General features: G+C 39.6%; 1 protein-coding gene across 2 annotated transcripts in view; it reads right to left on the bottom strand.

Moving 5' to 3' along the window:
- The window catches only part of slc12a5a (solute carrier family 12 member 5a), a 185725-nt gene that overhangs the window by 7183 nt on the left and 164784 nt on the right, over positions 1 to 13758 (bottom strand). For both annotated transcript variants that reach the window (XM_067458768.1, XM_067458769.1), the window contains exons 7-21: positions 12642 to 12889; positions 11804 to 12015; positions 11113 to 11280; positions 10887 to 10985; positions 10389 to 10446; positions 8540 to 8714; positions 8344 to 8462; positions 6184 to 6282; positions 5981 to 6100; positions 5248 to 5352; positions 4701 to 4869; positions 4414 to 4609; positions 823 to 992; positions 610 to 741; positions 49 to 156 (exon numbers count right to left, since the gene is read on the bottom strand). In XM_067458768.1, coding sequence (XP_067314869.1) covers positions 49 to 156; positions 610 to 741; positions 823 to 992; positions 4414 to 4609; positions 4701 to 4869; positions 5248 to 5352; positions 5981 to 6100; positions 6184 to 6282; positions 8344 to 8462; positions 8540 to 8714; positions 10389 to 10446; positions 10887 to 10985; positions 11113 to 11280; positions 11804 to 12015; positions 12642 to 12889 — 2178 coding nt within the window. The remainder of the gene's footprint in view (positions 1 to 48; positions 157 to 609; positions 742 to 822; positions 993 to 4413; positions 4610 to 4700; positions 4870 to 5247; positions 5353 to 5980; positions 6101 to 6183; positions 6283 to 8343; positions 8463 to 8539; positions 8715 to 10388; positions 10447 to 10886; positions 10986 to 11112; positions 11281 to 11803; positions 12016 to 12641; positions 12890 to 13758) is intronic.

The raw sequence follows: 13758 nt of genomic DNA, 5'->3' as shown, positions 1-13758 counted from the left end.
GAACCGCTATACAAGCGATCATAAGTGAATGTTTTGAGGATGGTCTACCTCACGTTCCCGCTCAGTCTTGGTGAGGTTGATCTGTTTCAGGATCTGAGATCGCTGCTCCATCACCAGGGTTTTCTCATATGTGTACGCTGAGATATCACTGTCATGCTGAAGAGAGAGAAGACAGAGAGAGAACACGCGTGGTAGCTTTCAATTGCCCTCAGAGTTCCTCATACAACTGTACAGAAGGAAAATATAGCCTTGCGCTCATAAAGGAACAGCTGACCTAAATACAAACATTTTGTCATCATCTGCTCCAACTTCTCGGCCTGGATGTTTTCAAAAATAATGTCCTTACCATATGAAAACATACTAAGCATCGTCGTTGTCATAAACTTTTAAACTTAAACGTCAGACTGTTCGTCTCACAAGGCTGCCGAGTGGCTTTTGAGCACTTGAAATACACGACACGAGTAGAACAACAAACATGAGTAAGGACATGTCTATCTTGAATAAAAGATTTTAAGAATGTATTATTTTGACTGATTTGACACATTTTTTTAAATTGATGCACATCTTGGCGTTTTTTTTTATGCGATATAACAGAATGCCATTGATTACCATCTCCACCACTTCCACGGCGGCGTCTATGCGCAGGTGATACAGGAAGGTCATCAGATCCTTCTTCATCTGGATACTGTTGTCGTCCATCTGGGCCACAGTGAAGATACGCATCTTGCACTTCCTCCAGACCTACAGAAGATCATCCACAGATATCAAGGACGGCCGCCCCGCGCGCTGCGATAAGACTTCACTGAGAGTCAGAGGATGTACCTTGTGCTGCCGGAGGAGAAAGGGCAGCAGCATCAGCATGCCTCCATCATGAACGATCCACCAGACGTCAATGTGACCCTCAGTGAAGCGCTCTCCGTTCGACGGGAAGGCCGCGATGTTCTTGGGGACCAGCAGGGCTTTACTGGCAGCCGTGGTTTCTCTTACCAGCTCTGTGAGGAAGACACTTTTAGGTTTATTATTGACTATTGTCATTTTTTACTCATTCATTCATTCATTCATTCATTCATTCATTCATTCATTCATTCATTCATTCATTCATTCATTCATTCATTCATTCATTCAAAGTTGTTTTTGCTTGATATCAGACTCATCATTAATTTGTTATTCATAATCTGAATATGTTAATTTAAATATATTTTCCAGAAAACACAATGCATGATTTTTTAACTATTTATTTTTATGATACAGCTGCAAATAAGTATTTGAACACCTGAGAAAATCAGTGTTCATATTTGGTATACAGTAGCCTTTGTTTGCAATTGCAGAGGTCAAACACTTGTTTTTTACCAGGATGGCACACACTGCAAGAGGGATTCTGGCCCACTCCTCCACACAGATCTTCTCTAGATCAGTCAGGTTTCTGGCCTGTCGCTGAGAAACACTGAGTTTGAGCTCCTCCAAAGATTCTCTATTGGGTTTAGGTCTGGAGACTGTCTAGGCCACGGCAGAACCATGATATGCTTCTTACAGAGCTACTCCTTGGTTATCCTGGCTGTGCTTTGGGTCATTGTCAGGCTGGAAGACCCAGCCTCGACCCATCTTCAATGCTCTAACTGAGGGAAGGAGGTTGTTCCCCAAAATCTCGCAATACATGGCCCCGGTCATCCTCTCCTTAATACAGTGCAGTCGCCCTGTCCCATGTGCAGAAAAACACCCCCAAAGCATGATGCTACCACCCCCATGCTTCACAGTAGGGATGTTGTTCTTGGGATGGTACTCATTATTCTTCTTGCTTCAAACACGTTAAGTGGAATTATGAACAAAAAGTTCTATTTTGGTCTCATCTGACCACATGACTTTCTCTCATGACTTCTCTAGATCATCCAAATGGTAATTGGCAAACTTAAGACAGGCCTGGACATGTGCTGGTTTAAGCAGGGGAACCTTCCGTGCCATGCATGATTTCAAACCATGACGTCTTAGTGTATTACCAACAGTAACCTTGGAAACGATGGTCCCAGCTCTTTTCAGGTCATTGACCAGCTCCTCCTGTGTAGTTCTGGGCTGATTTCTCACCTTTCTTAGGATCATTGAGACCCCACGAGGTGAGATCTTGCATGGAGCCCTAGTCCAAGAGAGATTGACAGTCATGTTTAGCTTCTTCCATTTTCTAATGACTGCTCCAACAGTGGATCTTTTTTCACCAAGTTGCTCGGCAATTTCCCCGTAGCTCTTACCAGCATTGTGGCGGTGTACAATTTTGTCTCTACTGTTTTTGGACAGCTCTTTGGTCTTGGCCATGTTAGTAGTGTGATTCTTACTGGTTGTATGGGGTGGGCAGGTGTCTTTATGCAGCTAACGACCTCAAACAGGTCTAATTTAGGATAATAAATGGAGGTGGACATTTTAAAGGCAGACCAACATGTCTTTGAGGGTCAGAATTCTAGATGATAGACAGGTGTTCAAATACTTATTTGCAGCTGTATCATACAAATAAAAAAATCATGCATTGTGATTGATGTTTTTTTTTAATTTTTTTATTATGTCTCTCACAGTGGACATGCACCTAAGATGACAATTTCAGACCCCTCCATGATTTCCAAGTGGGAGAACTTGCAAAAATAGCAGGGTGTTCAAATACTTATTTTCTACCACACATATATATATAAATATATACATACACACACATACACACACACACACACACACACACACACACACACACGCACACGCACGCACGCACACACACACGCACACGCACACATGTTGGTCTATGTGGTTTACAGGGACTCTCCATAGGCGTAATGGTTTTTATACTGTACAAACCGTATTTTCTATCCCCTTACACTGCCCCTGCCCCTAAACCTACCCAATCACAGGAAACATTCTGCATTTTTACTTTCTCAAAAAAACATCATTTAGTATGTTTTAAAGGCCATTTGAATTATGAGGACATTTGATATGTCCTCATAAACCACATTTATAGTGTAATACCAGTGTAACACCCATGTAGTTATACAAATTTGTGTCCTCATAAACCACACACACACACACACACACACACACACACACACACACACACACACACACACACACACACACACACACACACACACACACACACACACACACACACACACACACACACACACACACACACACACACACACACACACACACACACACACACACACACACACAGTAACTGTAACTGTAACTGTAACTGTAGTTACAAATAAAATATAGCATATGTAAATATAATACAATGTAAATGTATTATGTAAATATATAACAATACATATCTGTAAATGTAACACTTTTTAAATTACATAGAATTCTGGTTTATCAAAAAATGCATTATCACCAGGTTTTGTGCTACATAAATCATTTTCTGGTTGAATTCTTAGTAAAAGCAGCTATATCGTCGAACCATTACTGATTTTGTTCATCCGGCACATCCATCCTAATCCACTGTATTTCTATAGGATCAACACCTGAGAAGGATCAGCTAATAATAAACATTTCTTCAAACACTTGTATTCAGCAGCAAACTATTTCAGAATCCATTTAAAACCAGACAGAATTTCACGTCACTCATTTCTTCAACATCTGTGGTGTGAGACGTGAGGCTGCACCTGCTCTGTCTGTCTGGCTGCTTTAGGCTCAAACTTTAGCTTCAGTAACACTCAACTACTCAGACTAACACATATGATGTAATGACTTTAACACAGCTGCCACTGCACAAACCACTGACTTACACCATACACTCAGTTCAACACGTGTAAAATCAATCTCACAAAGCCAGAGGAAAATTATACTGCTAAGTTATGTTTTATCTTTCAACTTGGCCTCAGATGTGTTCCTTAAATACTTTAGAAAGAATACAAATAGAGACAAATGAGTCAATAGCTGTCATACAGCAACAGATGATTTGAAAAGAAATCTTTGATTTCATATTCAGATTTCCGATTTCGTATTGCAGACTTTGTTATATTAGCTAATCTGAGCACATATTGAGATTATTTTATTACTGGAGTCTTTTTATCAGGAAAAACATCTCTATTTCCAACATCGCCATTTACTATCATCTTTTCATCTTTTAAATTGCATTGATGTTTGAGGGTGTGTTCACACTTGGAAGTTCTCTTCGCTTGGTTCGGACCCCCCATCTTTTCAGCTGTCTCCACCTGTGTGGTTCAGATGGCAGCGTTCACACTTATTAAACTGAACCGCACTAACAGAGCAATCGCACCAGGGTTCATTTTAATCAAACCAAACCTGCCAATCAAACAGGTCTCATTTGTGATTCTTCCTTGTAATAGGAATAAATAGTATTTAATTTGGCGCTTTTAACATTTAAATATTATTATTATTATTTAGTTCACAGGAAATTGTGCTTCTGTCCCTCACCAATGAAGTTTCTCCAGCACTGATGATCCTCGGCCTGTTTCCAGTTGCGTGGCCAGCTGGCCAGGACGGTGTTGTGTTGAAGACCGCCCAACCCTCCAGCCTGGATCAAGTGTGATGTGGCGTCCCTCTTGTTGGAGGAGATAACAACCTGGCAGAAACCCTTCACCTTCTCCGTCTCCATCAGCTTCCTCAGAGACTGCAAATAGAAGATTAACCCTGATTCCAACATGCCTATGCTGTCTGGGTGGGTGGGTGCCTCACTAAATGTGTGTTTGTATGACTGTCACCTGTTCGGCCTGCTGCCCCTGAGGAAGGTTGTCCAGGTAGGTTCCCTCCAGCGCTGTGCCCACGATGGTCAGACCCTTCCCGGCCTTCAGCTGACTGGTCAGAGACAGCAGACGGGGCTGCTCCACATTCAGTTCAGCATCCACACTGACCAGGACTAATATCTGAGGTCTGTGGAGAACGAAAACAAGGGAGAACATGTTTCTCAGGCTCCATTAAGAATAAATGGAAAAGTTCTTGAATGGTGGGCAAAACTTTGAAAATATCAATTGTGTGCAATAACACCAATAAATTAAAATAACAACTGTACTTGAAATTTTGCATAATGTATATAGCTATACATCTATTAATCTAAATCTATTATTTACATTCTGTACATATACACTATTTAAATATATTAATCTAAATATGAAAATATATATATAAACATATTAATATATAAATAAAAATATATGCTGAAATATAGATGTAAATACCCCCCCCCCCCCCCCAAAAAAAAAACAAACAAAAAAAAACTACAGTATTAATATAAAAATATTATGCACTCACCTCCAGTTCTTGGTGTGCGGTGGTCCCTCTTCCAACCTCATGAGGGCGAAGCGGGCCGCGCTGAGGGACAGACCCCTTATTCCATCACCCCATTCCTTTTCCGCTCTGTAAGCGCGTAGACACACACACACACACACACACACACACGCATTTGGGATGGCATACTTACATAGTACTCTTACTATATCTGCAGTATATCGAACACATTTATACTGGGTGTAGCATGCTAATTTTCGGGTTGCATATAATACCTTTATGACCTCGTGCATTTGGCAACATGTGCATTGTACAACAGCGCTCCCTGCAACTGGTTACTGGGTGTGCTATTTTTTGCAACTGTTTACTACAAATTTGTAGGCTATAAATGTCACTAAGACATATGCATACTACTATTTAAAATGCATATTGTTCTATTTTGAAGTATACAGTGCAGTATGCTGTTTTCCATTGCCAGCACAGCCTCAGACTCCATAATCCTGCTGCCAATTTGCCCTTCCTCTTTAATTTCCGGCGACAGACTCGGGTCACTGTTCGTCTTGACACTAGAAGTGTTTCCAAAGGAAAGGCACTAAACTAATCAAATCCTGGAGCAGATTTCAGCTGTTCTTGGCCGGGCGGATTACGAGGGATCTAAGAATCCTGACGGGCCAAACGCCTAAAACTCAATTCTAATCCATCTTCTTGGTTTTCCGCCCCGCCGGCCTCCCCCGACTCCGGGTCACCATCCACTTACCCTCGGAACTCGATATACTTGTAGATACAGCTGGCGATCCCCATGGCAACGATGGCGTAGTACCAAGAACAAATGAACATGAGCGAGAGACAAAGACTCATGCCGAGGAAGGATAGAGTCCTGCCGGAGAAGAGGAAAGCAAATATTAGTGTACAAACACAAGTAAAGCCACAAACGGCAAGACGCGCCGGCCTGAGGCTCACCAGTGGTAGAACTTGAATCGCGGTCTCCAGTTGGGCGTTCTGAGTAGGGTTTGAACAGCACAGGCCAGATTCACAAACATGTAGCACATGAGGAAAAACCTGCAGCGGCACGAGAAAAACAACCACGATCAAACAGATGAAGTACAGTTGTCTCAAAAAGTGTTTGGACACTTAGGCCCAGATTTACTAAACATGGCAAATTATTGTGACAGCGCAATCCCATAAAAGAGCCGATGGGAGAGGACAGTTCACCGCGTGATCTACTGACGACGAGTAAATTAATGAACACAGATGAAGCAGGATCATTTCCATCATGACCAACGCAATCTAACAGTTAGCATCTGGTTTAAAGCGTGTAAATAATGTCACAAACACCAGTAAACTGATGAGTGCAAACCTTAGTAAATCACCTTGCATGATTCATTTAATTACTATCCTCCAATAAAATATGTGTCTGAAAGGAAAAACAATCCTACAAATGCATATGCAATAAATTTAGCCGCAAAAATAACCCTGTCCATACCCTTTCACTGTGTGTCTTCTTTAGTAAATCCTGACAGTCGTTTTTAACACCAAAATAGGGTGTGCTCTGGCCCTTATCCACATCTGGCCCTTAAACCACTCTTGTCTTTACGTGAATGCCTTAAACAACAGAATATTGAAGTAAATATCTTTTAAAAAAAAGAGTCTAAACAGGCTTTTCAAGCAAAAAAAAGGCACACAAATAAAATAGAAAAATAAAACACATGTAGTGCTGAAACAAAAACAGTTGTTTGTGTTTAGTGGATCATATTGATAGTTAATGCAGTATTATTTTTCTCAAAAACGTTAATGTTATTTGAATAACGTTGAAATATTGTATTTTCATACTAATATTATAGTATCTATTAACATTTTCATATAGCTTTTATATTTTTTATTTTTTTTATTTACATTTTAGTTTGTTTTAGTAATTAAATGAATTGCCTCTGTCACTTTTTATTATTATTTTTATGCTATTTAGCTTTCAATTGTTTTTATTCTAGTTTTAGTCATTTTAGTTATTTGCTGAAGCAACATCTAATTTTCATCTAATATTTATATCTTATTTTACTTCAGCTTTGTTTCAATTGATACAAACTAATTTGTCACATTTAAGTACTGAGTAATTTTAATTAACTACATGTTTTTACTATAGGGTTAGGATTAGGTTTTGTTTAGGGTTAGTTGCATGTAATTACGCCATAATTTATTGTTATTACTATAGTAATTAGTCTTCGTTAACAAAAACAAAACGGGTGGATGCCATTTGTTTTTAAATTTTACTATCTCATTCATTTTTATTCGTGAATCAAGTGTGTGAACACTCTCTGGGTCCGCTGTGTGTTAAATTCTGCATTTATGTGCTATCGGAATTATTGTGAAAAATTGCACATGAACGCCCTCTGACGTTGTGTTTACCACTGGGAAGTTCGGAAATAATTTTGATACCCAAGTTCCCGAGATGGGCATGGCATAACTGTTAAAAATGGCAGATGGGAGACGAATTTCTGCTGTGGCAGGTGTTTTATTATTTTTTTTTCCTCAACAATTCCATTGTCTTGTCTTGTCTTGTCTTGTCTTGTCTTGTCTTGTCTTGTCTTGTCTTGTCTTGTCGTTAAAGTTGTACATATTTACATAAATTAATACTCATTTGAAACATAGTGTGTATTTTTAAGACATCGAAAATCGGATGTAGTTGACCATCATTCTAGAATAGTGAGCAAGCTGACTATCTAGATAGAGTGGTAAATGTAGCTATACAATAGGATCATGTATGGCTGAAAACTATTGCCATTTTAGTCTTTAAGCAGCCTTATCTTGTCTACATTATGCCTTTATTGTGAATGTGATTTTAAACAATAAGCTTTCGTGTTGTGCTGCTGTTTGCCAGTGATTCTATGATTTTCTGGGACCGGGAAATGACTGAAATGGTTACAGTGTTAAAATAACATTTTCCCAAGACGCACAAAAGTATGAACCTGGCGTCCTCGATTCTTTCGACAACAAAAATGCCTGAACACAACAAGCTCGTAATCATGACTTCTGAAGTGGGAAGTAGGAAACTTCGGATAGCACGTGAAGGTGGCATTAGTGCAAGTGTGTTTGTGTGCGTGTGTGTGTGTGTGTGATGCCTCTTACATGGAGAGGATCGGAGCGACGTTATCCAGGGAAGCGATGAGAATTCCACTCTCACAGATACAAGCGGTCAGGAGCAATGCCCACGTGGGCTCCCCGTTTGCTTTTCCATGGCCAAACACCTGCAACACATACAACACACACTTGAGCAGCTAAACACAAGGACAATGTGAATCTGAGCTGAAGTCTGGCTCCTCACCCTGAGGAACGGCACTATGCCGTCCCGCGCTATGGCCTGTAGGAGACGAGGAGCGCCGGTCAAGCTCTGAAGGCCCGCGCCGCAGGTGGAGAAGAAGGAGCCGATGACGATGACCCAAGGCGATGGCCATGCCAGTGTCCCGATCACCAGATTACCCCTGACTGCCTCACCAAACCTGCATTAAAGTCATCAAAAGGGACAGCTAAAAGGTTAGTTCACCCCAAAATGTCAGCGTATTGATTCATGATTCGGATCGCGTGTCAAACTGGCAAACTGCTGAAATCACGTGACATTGGCGATCTGAATCATGAATCAATACGCTGATTCATAACCATTCTAATCTTTGTTTGAGGATTGAAAAATTGGACCAAAATGTATTTTCGATGCTTCAAGAGATTCTAATTAACCAACGAATGTCACAGATGGACTACTTTGATGATGTTTTTATTCCCTTTCTGGACATGGACAGTATAGTGTGCATACACCTTCATTGGAGGAGCAGAAAAGCTCTTGGACTAAATATAAAATATCTTAGTGCGTTAAATGGTGCGTTCACACTTCTAGTTCGGTTAATTTGGTTAGTTTGGTCCGGAACAAAAAACGAAAACAAAGCATATAGTCCTAGTCCGCTTAGCATTCACACTGGCATTTTTAACAGCGAACCTAAAGTTACCGAACCAAAGGCATAGGGAGACGCTCACAACTGAACATTCAAAACAATTGGATTACACATGGTCATTTTATGCGTGTACATATGGCATCATTTTTACCAGCTGAGAACTCATATAAAGCTCATGAAATGTTCAAAACATTAAAAACAACGCTGTGTGCTGATTAAACGCCATCATTTTATGCGTGTGGCATTATTTTTACCCGCTGAGAACTCATGAAGAGCTCATAAAATGTTCAAAACAGCAGCAGGATTTCATCCGTTGTGCAGAAAAGAGACGGGCGTCTTTTATGCAAAAAAAAAAAACGTCCGTTCTGTTGTCTGTACCTGCTAATAATGAGCAACACAGGTCCTTTGATGAGAAGAGATTTTTTCTAGCATTTTTGAAACATGCTCGTCTGACCAAATATTGATTAGGCACCTCCTCGTTGCTCCACGTTTGCCCTCTAACGTTAACGTTACTCATTTTGGATACACCGATCTTTCCGTGTCGTCAAATCAGCTGACTATGCGTCTCATCTTGTGACATTGTGTCCGGTTTTTGGTCCGTTTACATGTCTTTGGTCCGTGTTGCGTTCATATATCAGTCGAACCGCACCAGAGTTCGTTTGGAAGCGGACCGAGACCCATCTTTTTAGCGGCCTCGGTCTGCTTGTTTGGTGCGCACCAGGGTTCGGATGGCAGCGTTCACATATGTTCAAATGAACCGCACTAACTGAGCAATCGCACCAGGGTTCGTTTTAATCGAACTAAACATGACAAGTGTGAACGCACCCTTAAACTGTGTTCTGAAGATGAACGGGGGTCTTACGTTTGTGGAACGACATTAGGACGAGTTCCTTTAAAAGAATCCTTTAAAAAAATGTAGCACCATTTCCACAATGAAGTAATCAATCAATCATTTCATCATAATCATATGATCAACTCATAGAATGATTTTTAAAGGATCATGTGACATTGATTGAAGATGTAATGATGCTGAAAATTCAGCTTTGATCACAGGAATAATTTACATTCATTTACATAGAAACACGTTATTTTAAATATCAGTTTTTCCTGTATTTTTGATCAAATAATTGGAGCCTTCTTTTAAGAGCATTACACAATCTTACCCTGTATCTCCTCATGCACTAAATCACATGACGTATTTATAAGTTAGACCGAGTGTGAAGAACATACTTATCCCTCAGCACGGTTCCCTCGATGCAGGCACCGAACAGTAACACGCTGGACATGTCTGAACACTTCGGTTAAAGATCATTTGGTGAATCTTTTGGTTCATCTACCATTCTATGTATGTTGTAAATGTGGTTGGAAGGGGCACGTGACATTTCGGCATTAATAACGGCATCTCTTATCTCTCTTAAGATTTTTTTTGTGACTGATATGGACTCCATTAGCCGCTTTAAATGTTTAATAACCACTCTTAGTTACTCCACAGAGTGAATGACCAGTGCACAGGAATCTTTTCTACTTTTCAAGAGACTCGTTGCAAAGTGATTTGACTGAATCACTGAAAAAAGATATTTGATATTCGATCACTTATATATCATTAACTGTTCTGCAGGAGGATGCTATATCATACTGTGTCCACCAGGTGGAGCACTGTGTGTGTGTGTGTGTGTGTGTGTGTGTGTGTGTGTGTGTGTGTGTGTGTGTTCCTGTATGAGAGGATACAGATGATGGAGGTGGTGGTGATGGCCAGGATGGTGCCGATGGGAATGGACTTCTGTGCATCCTGCAAATCACCAGATCGGTTGGATCCAGCCATGATACCTGTTCAAAACAAGACGGATCATACATGGGTGCAATGTTTTGCTTTCTATATAAAGTAATTCCCCATACTTCAATTTGTGTATTTTCATAGTTTTGATTATTTGACATATTCCAAAATGTGACGAACCTGTGACGGAGGGGAAGTAGATGCCCACCAGCATGGTAAAGAAGGAAGTGATGTCGGCAAGCACGTAGCGGTTTGTGTTGGTCGGGATGGAATCAGGCTCCGTCACAGACGTAATTCCCAGCTTCTCAATGAACTGACCCTTATCCATATAATTCCCAAAGAGGTTATCTGAATGAAAAAGGGAGCAAGCAAAACAAAGAGAGAGACATTTCCATCATTATTATTAAGGGCTTGTTCAAATCACTAGCCCTAAACATCAGCAATAGTAATAGTGATGGTTAGCATACACAGTTAATGAAGTTTGTAGTTGAAAAATGAAGACATTTTATTTTAATATCCTTCACTTGCTCCAGGCTGCAGGACAAAAACTCATATATAATATTAATTTATCAAAGGTTTGGGGTTGGTAAAAAGTTTTTAATGTGTTTGAAGGAAGTCTCTTCTGCTCATCAAGTCTGCTTTCAAAACTATTGAATATAATTTAATACAAAGGTCCTTTAAATGAATTATTTCATTTATCAAAATAAACTAGCAAATAGAGCAAACTTTGCTATAGTGGTTGTTTTGAACAAGTTTTAACATTATTAAGAACATTATTTTAGCCACAGTATTTGTATCAATACTGCGTGCCTTTCTTTGTGCACGGTTATGACTCAGTGTGTTGTGATGGTGATTTTGTGGCTGTATTTACCGCGTAGGGTGCCGCTCATGACACCTGGGATGCCCTGTATTTCCGTGATGTTGTTATTGGCGAAGTAGTTGTCGCAGGTTGCGTTCAGGAACTCAGAGTCGCAGAACAGCCGCCAGAGTTTGGTGGTGACTGTGACGTTTTCCCTCTCGATAACCTTCGCACACACATCGAAACCTTTCCAAACCAGAGTCCGGTTCCCCAGCACACACACTCTGTGGAAATCATTTACATATTTCAACTTTCAAAAAATGTAATAAAAATAAATACATAAATAAATAAAATAAAAACTTTTTTCAAAGAAAAGCACATCTCACGTGAAATTTTTAAGTAGAAATACTGAAACAGTATTTTCTTGTAAAATGTACTCCAATAATTTGTTCACAACTTTGAAAAATCTTTTTTTTTTTTTTTTACAGTGTACCAGTTATTTGTTAAGGGTTATTATTGTTAACAAAAACTAAAACTATTAAAAACATTTATTTAAATTGAAATAGAGCTGAAAAAACTACATTAAAATATAAATATTAGTTGAAAAACTTAAACTAAATGAAAATTTAAAATGTTGCTGTGGCAAAAAAAAACTAAAAAAAAAAAACTAAAACTGAATTAAAAAATAAATTAAACCTAAATAACAATGAAATTAAACATTCATTTAATTTAACATTCATTTAATTTAATGTTAAATGAAATTTAACATTAAAACTTAAAGCGCTAATTCAAAATATGAATACAACTATATTAAAACTTGAATAACACTGAAAAATAACACTGCTGTGTACAGTATGTTTCTGCCATACGTTTGGCCATGATATGATTGTAATATTCATGAGGCACATACGGGAAGACCGGAGGCTCGAAGGCGGTCTTGATCACTCCGGCGTAGACGGCGAGGATCGAACAGATGACACAGGCGAGGAAGACGAGCGCCAGCTTGTTCACGTACTTCACTCCTACAAACACCACAATGGCCATGAAGCTCAGCACGAGCGTGCCGTAAACACGCATGTTGTTCAGCATGGCGGCCTCGGCCTCGGCTCCCTCCAGACCCTCCATCTTAAAAATGGCCCCTTGTGGTACAATGTACACCTGAGATAGGAGGAAGAAAAAATGTTGCAAAGAGAAATGCATAAAAGCTCATCGAAAAACTCATTGCTGCACAAACCATGTGCCGAAACCTGGCAAGTCTGGTATCGTTTGAATTGGCAAGGATTCAGGAGACAAAAAAAAGGTAACTTCCATGAAAATAAGTCAACCACACCCAAAGTTTTAAGCATTTGAAAAACAAATCTCCACTAGGTGGCGCTGTTTCGAAACTTCTCAGGCTCCTTTAGGGCATTGGGCTGATGATCGATATCGAATTTCGTAACAATCTGTTCATGTGTTCATAAAATACAGCCTTTTAACACATAATTCAAAATGGCAGACAGCCAAAATGGCCGATATGGTAAAATTCTATATCAGTCAACTGGGCATGATGTCACAAGTCTAATAAGACAACTTTTATGATTTTTGGAGAAACGGTTAATAAGTTATAAGGAAAAATAGCCATTTTTCATATTTCCGGACCAGTAGTTGGCGCTGTGCCGAAACGCTACAGGTCACTGGTGATGACAGGTACCAAGTTTGGGTTGAATAAGAATCAACTTCAATTCCATCACTTTTTGTCAGCATGGTCTGATGACTGCAACAAGTTCGAAAAAGTTGTTTTTTTCGGAAAATTTAAAACCGTGAAAATTATTCTAAAGGAAAATGACATCATTCCAATTGAATGGCTTGAGGGAATCAAATGATTTTTTTTCTCTAGCTATTATGGTTCAAAATGTATTAGCATAAATATGAGTGACACTTTAAACAGGTGGTGGCACTAGAGGGAATGAGTTCGAGACTCCAAATCTGGTGTGGTCATTATTGGTACTGGCCTCTATCAGTGTACCAAATTTCACAACTTTTCCACA

Source organism: Pseudorasbora parva, chromosome 12, assembly GCF_024679245.1.
Source record: "Pseudorasbora parva isolate DD20220531a chromosome 12, ASM2467924v1, whole genome shotgun sequence".
Classification (NCBI taxonomy): domain Eukaryota; kingdom Metazoa; phylum Chordata; class Actinopteri; order Cypriniformes; family Gobionidae; genus Pseudorasbora; species Pseudorasbora parva.
The sequence above is the reverse complement of the archived record's forward strand: the minus strand, read 5'-3'. Positions and strand labels throughout refer to the sequence as shown.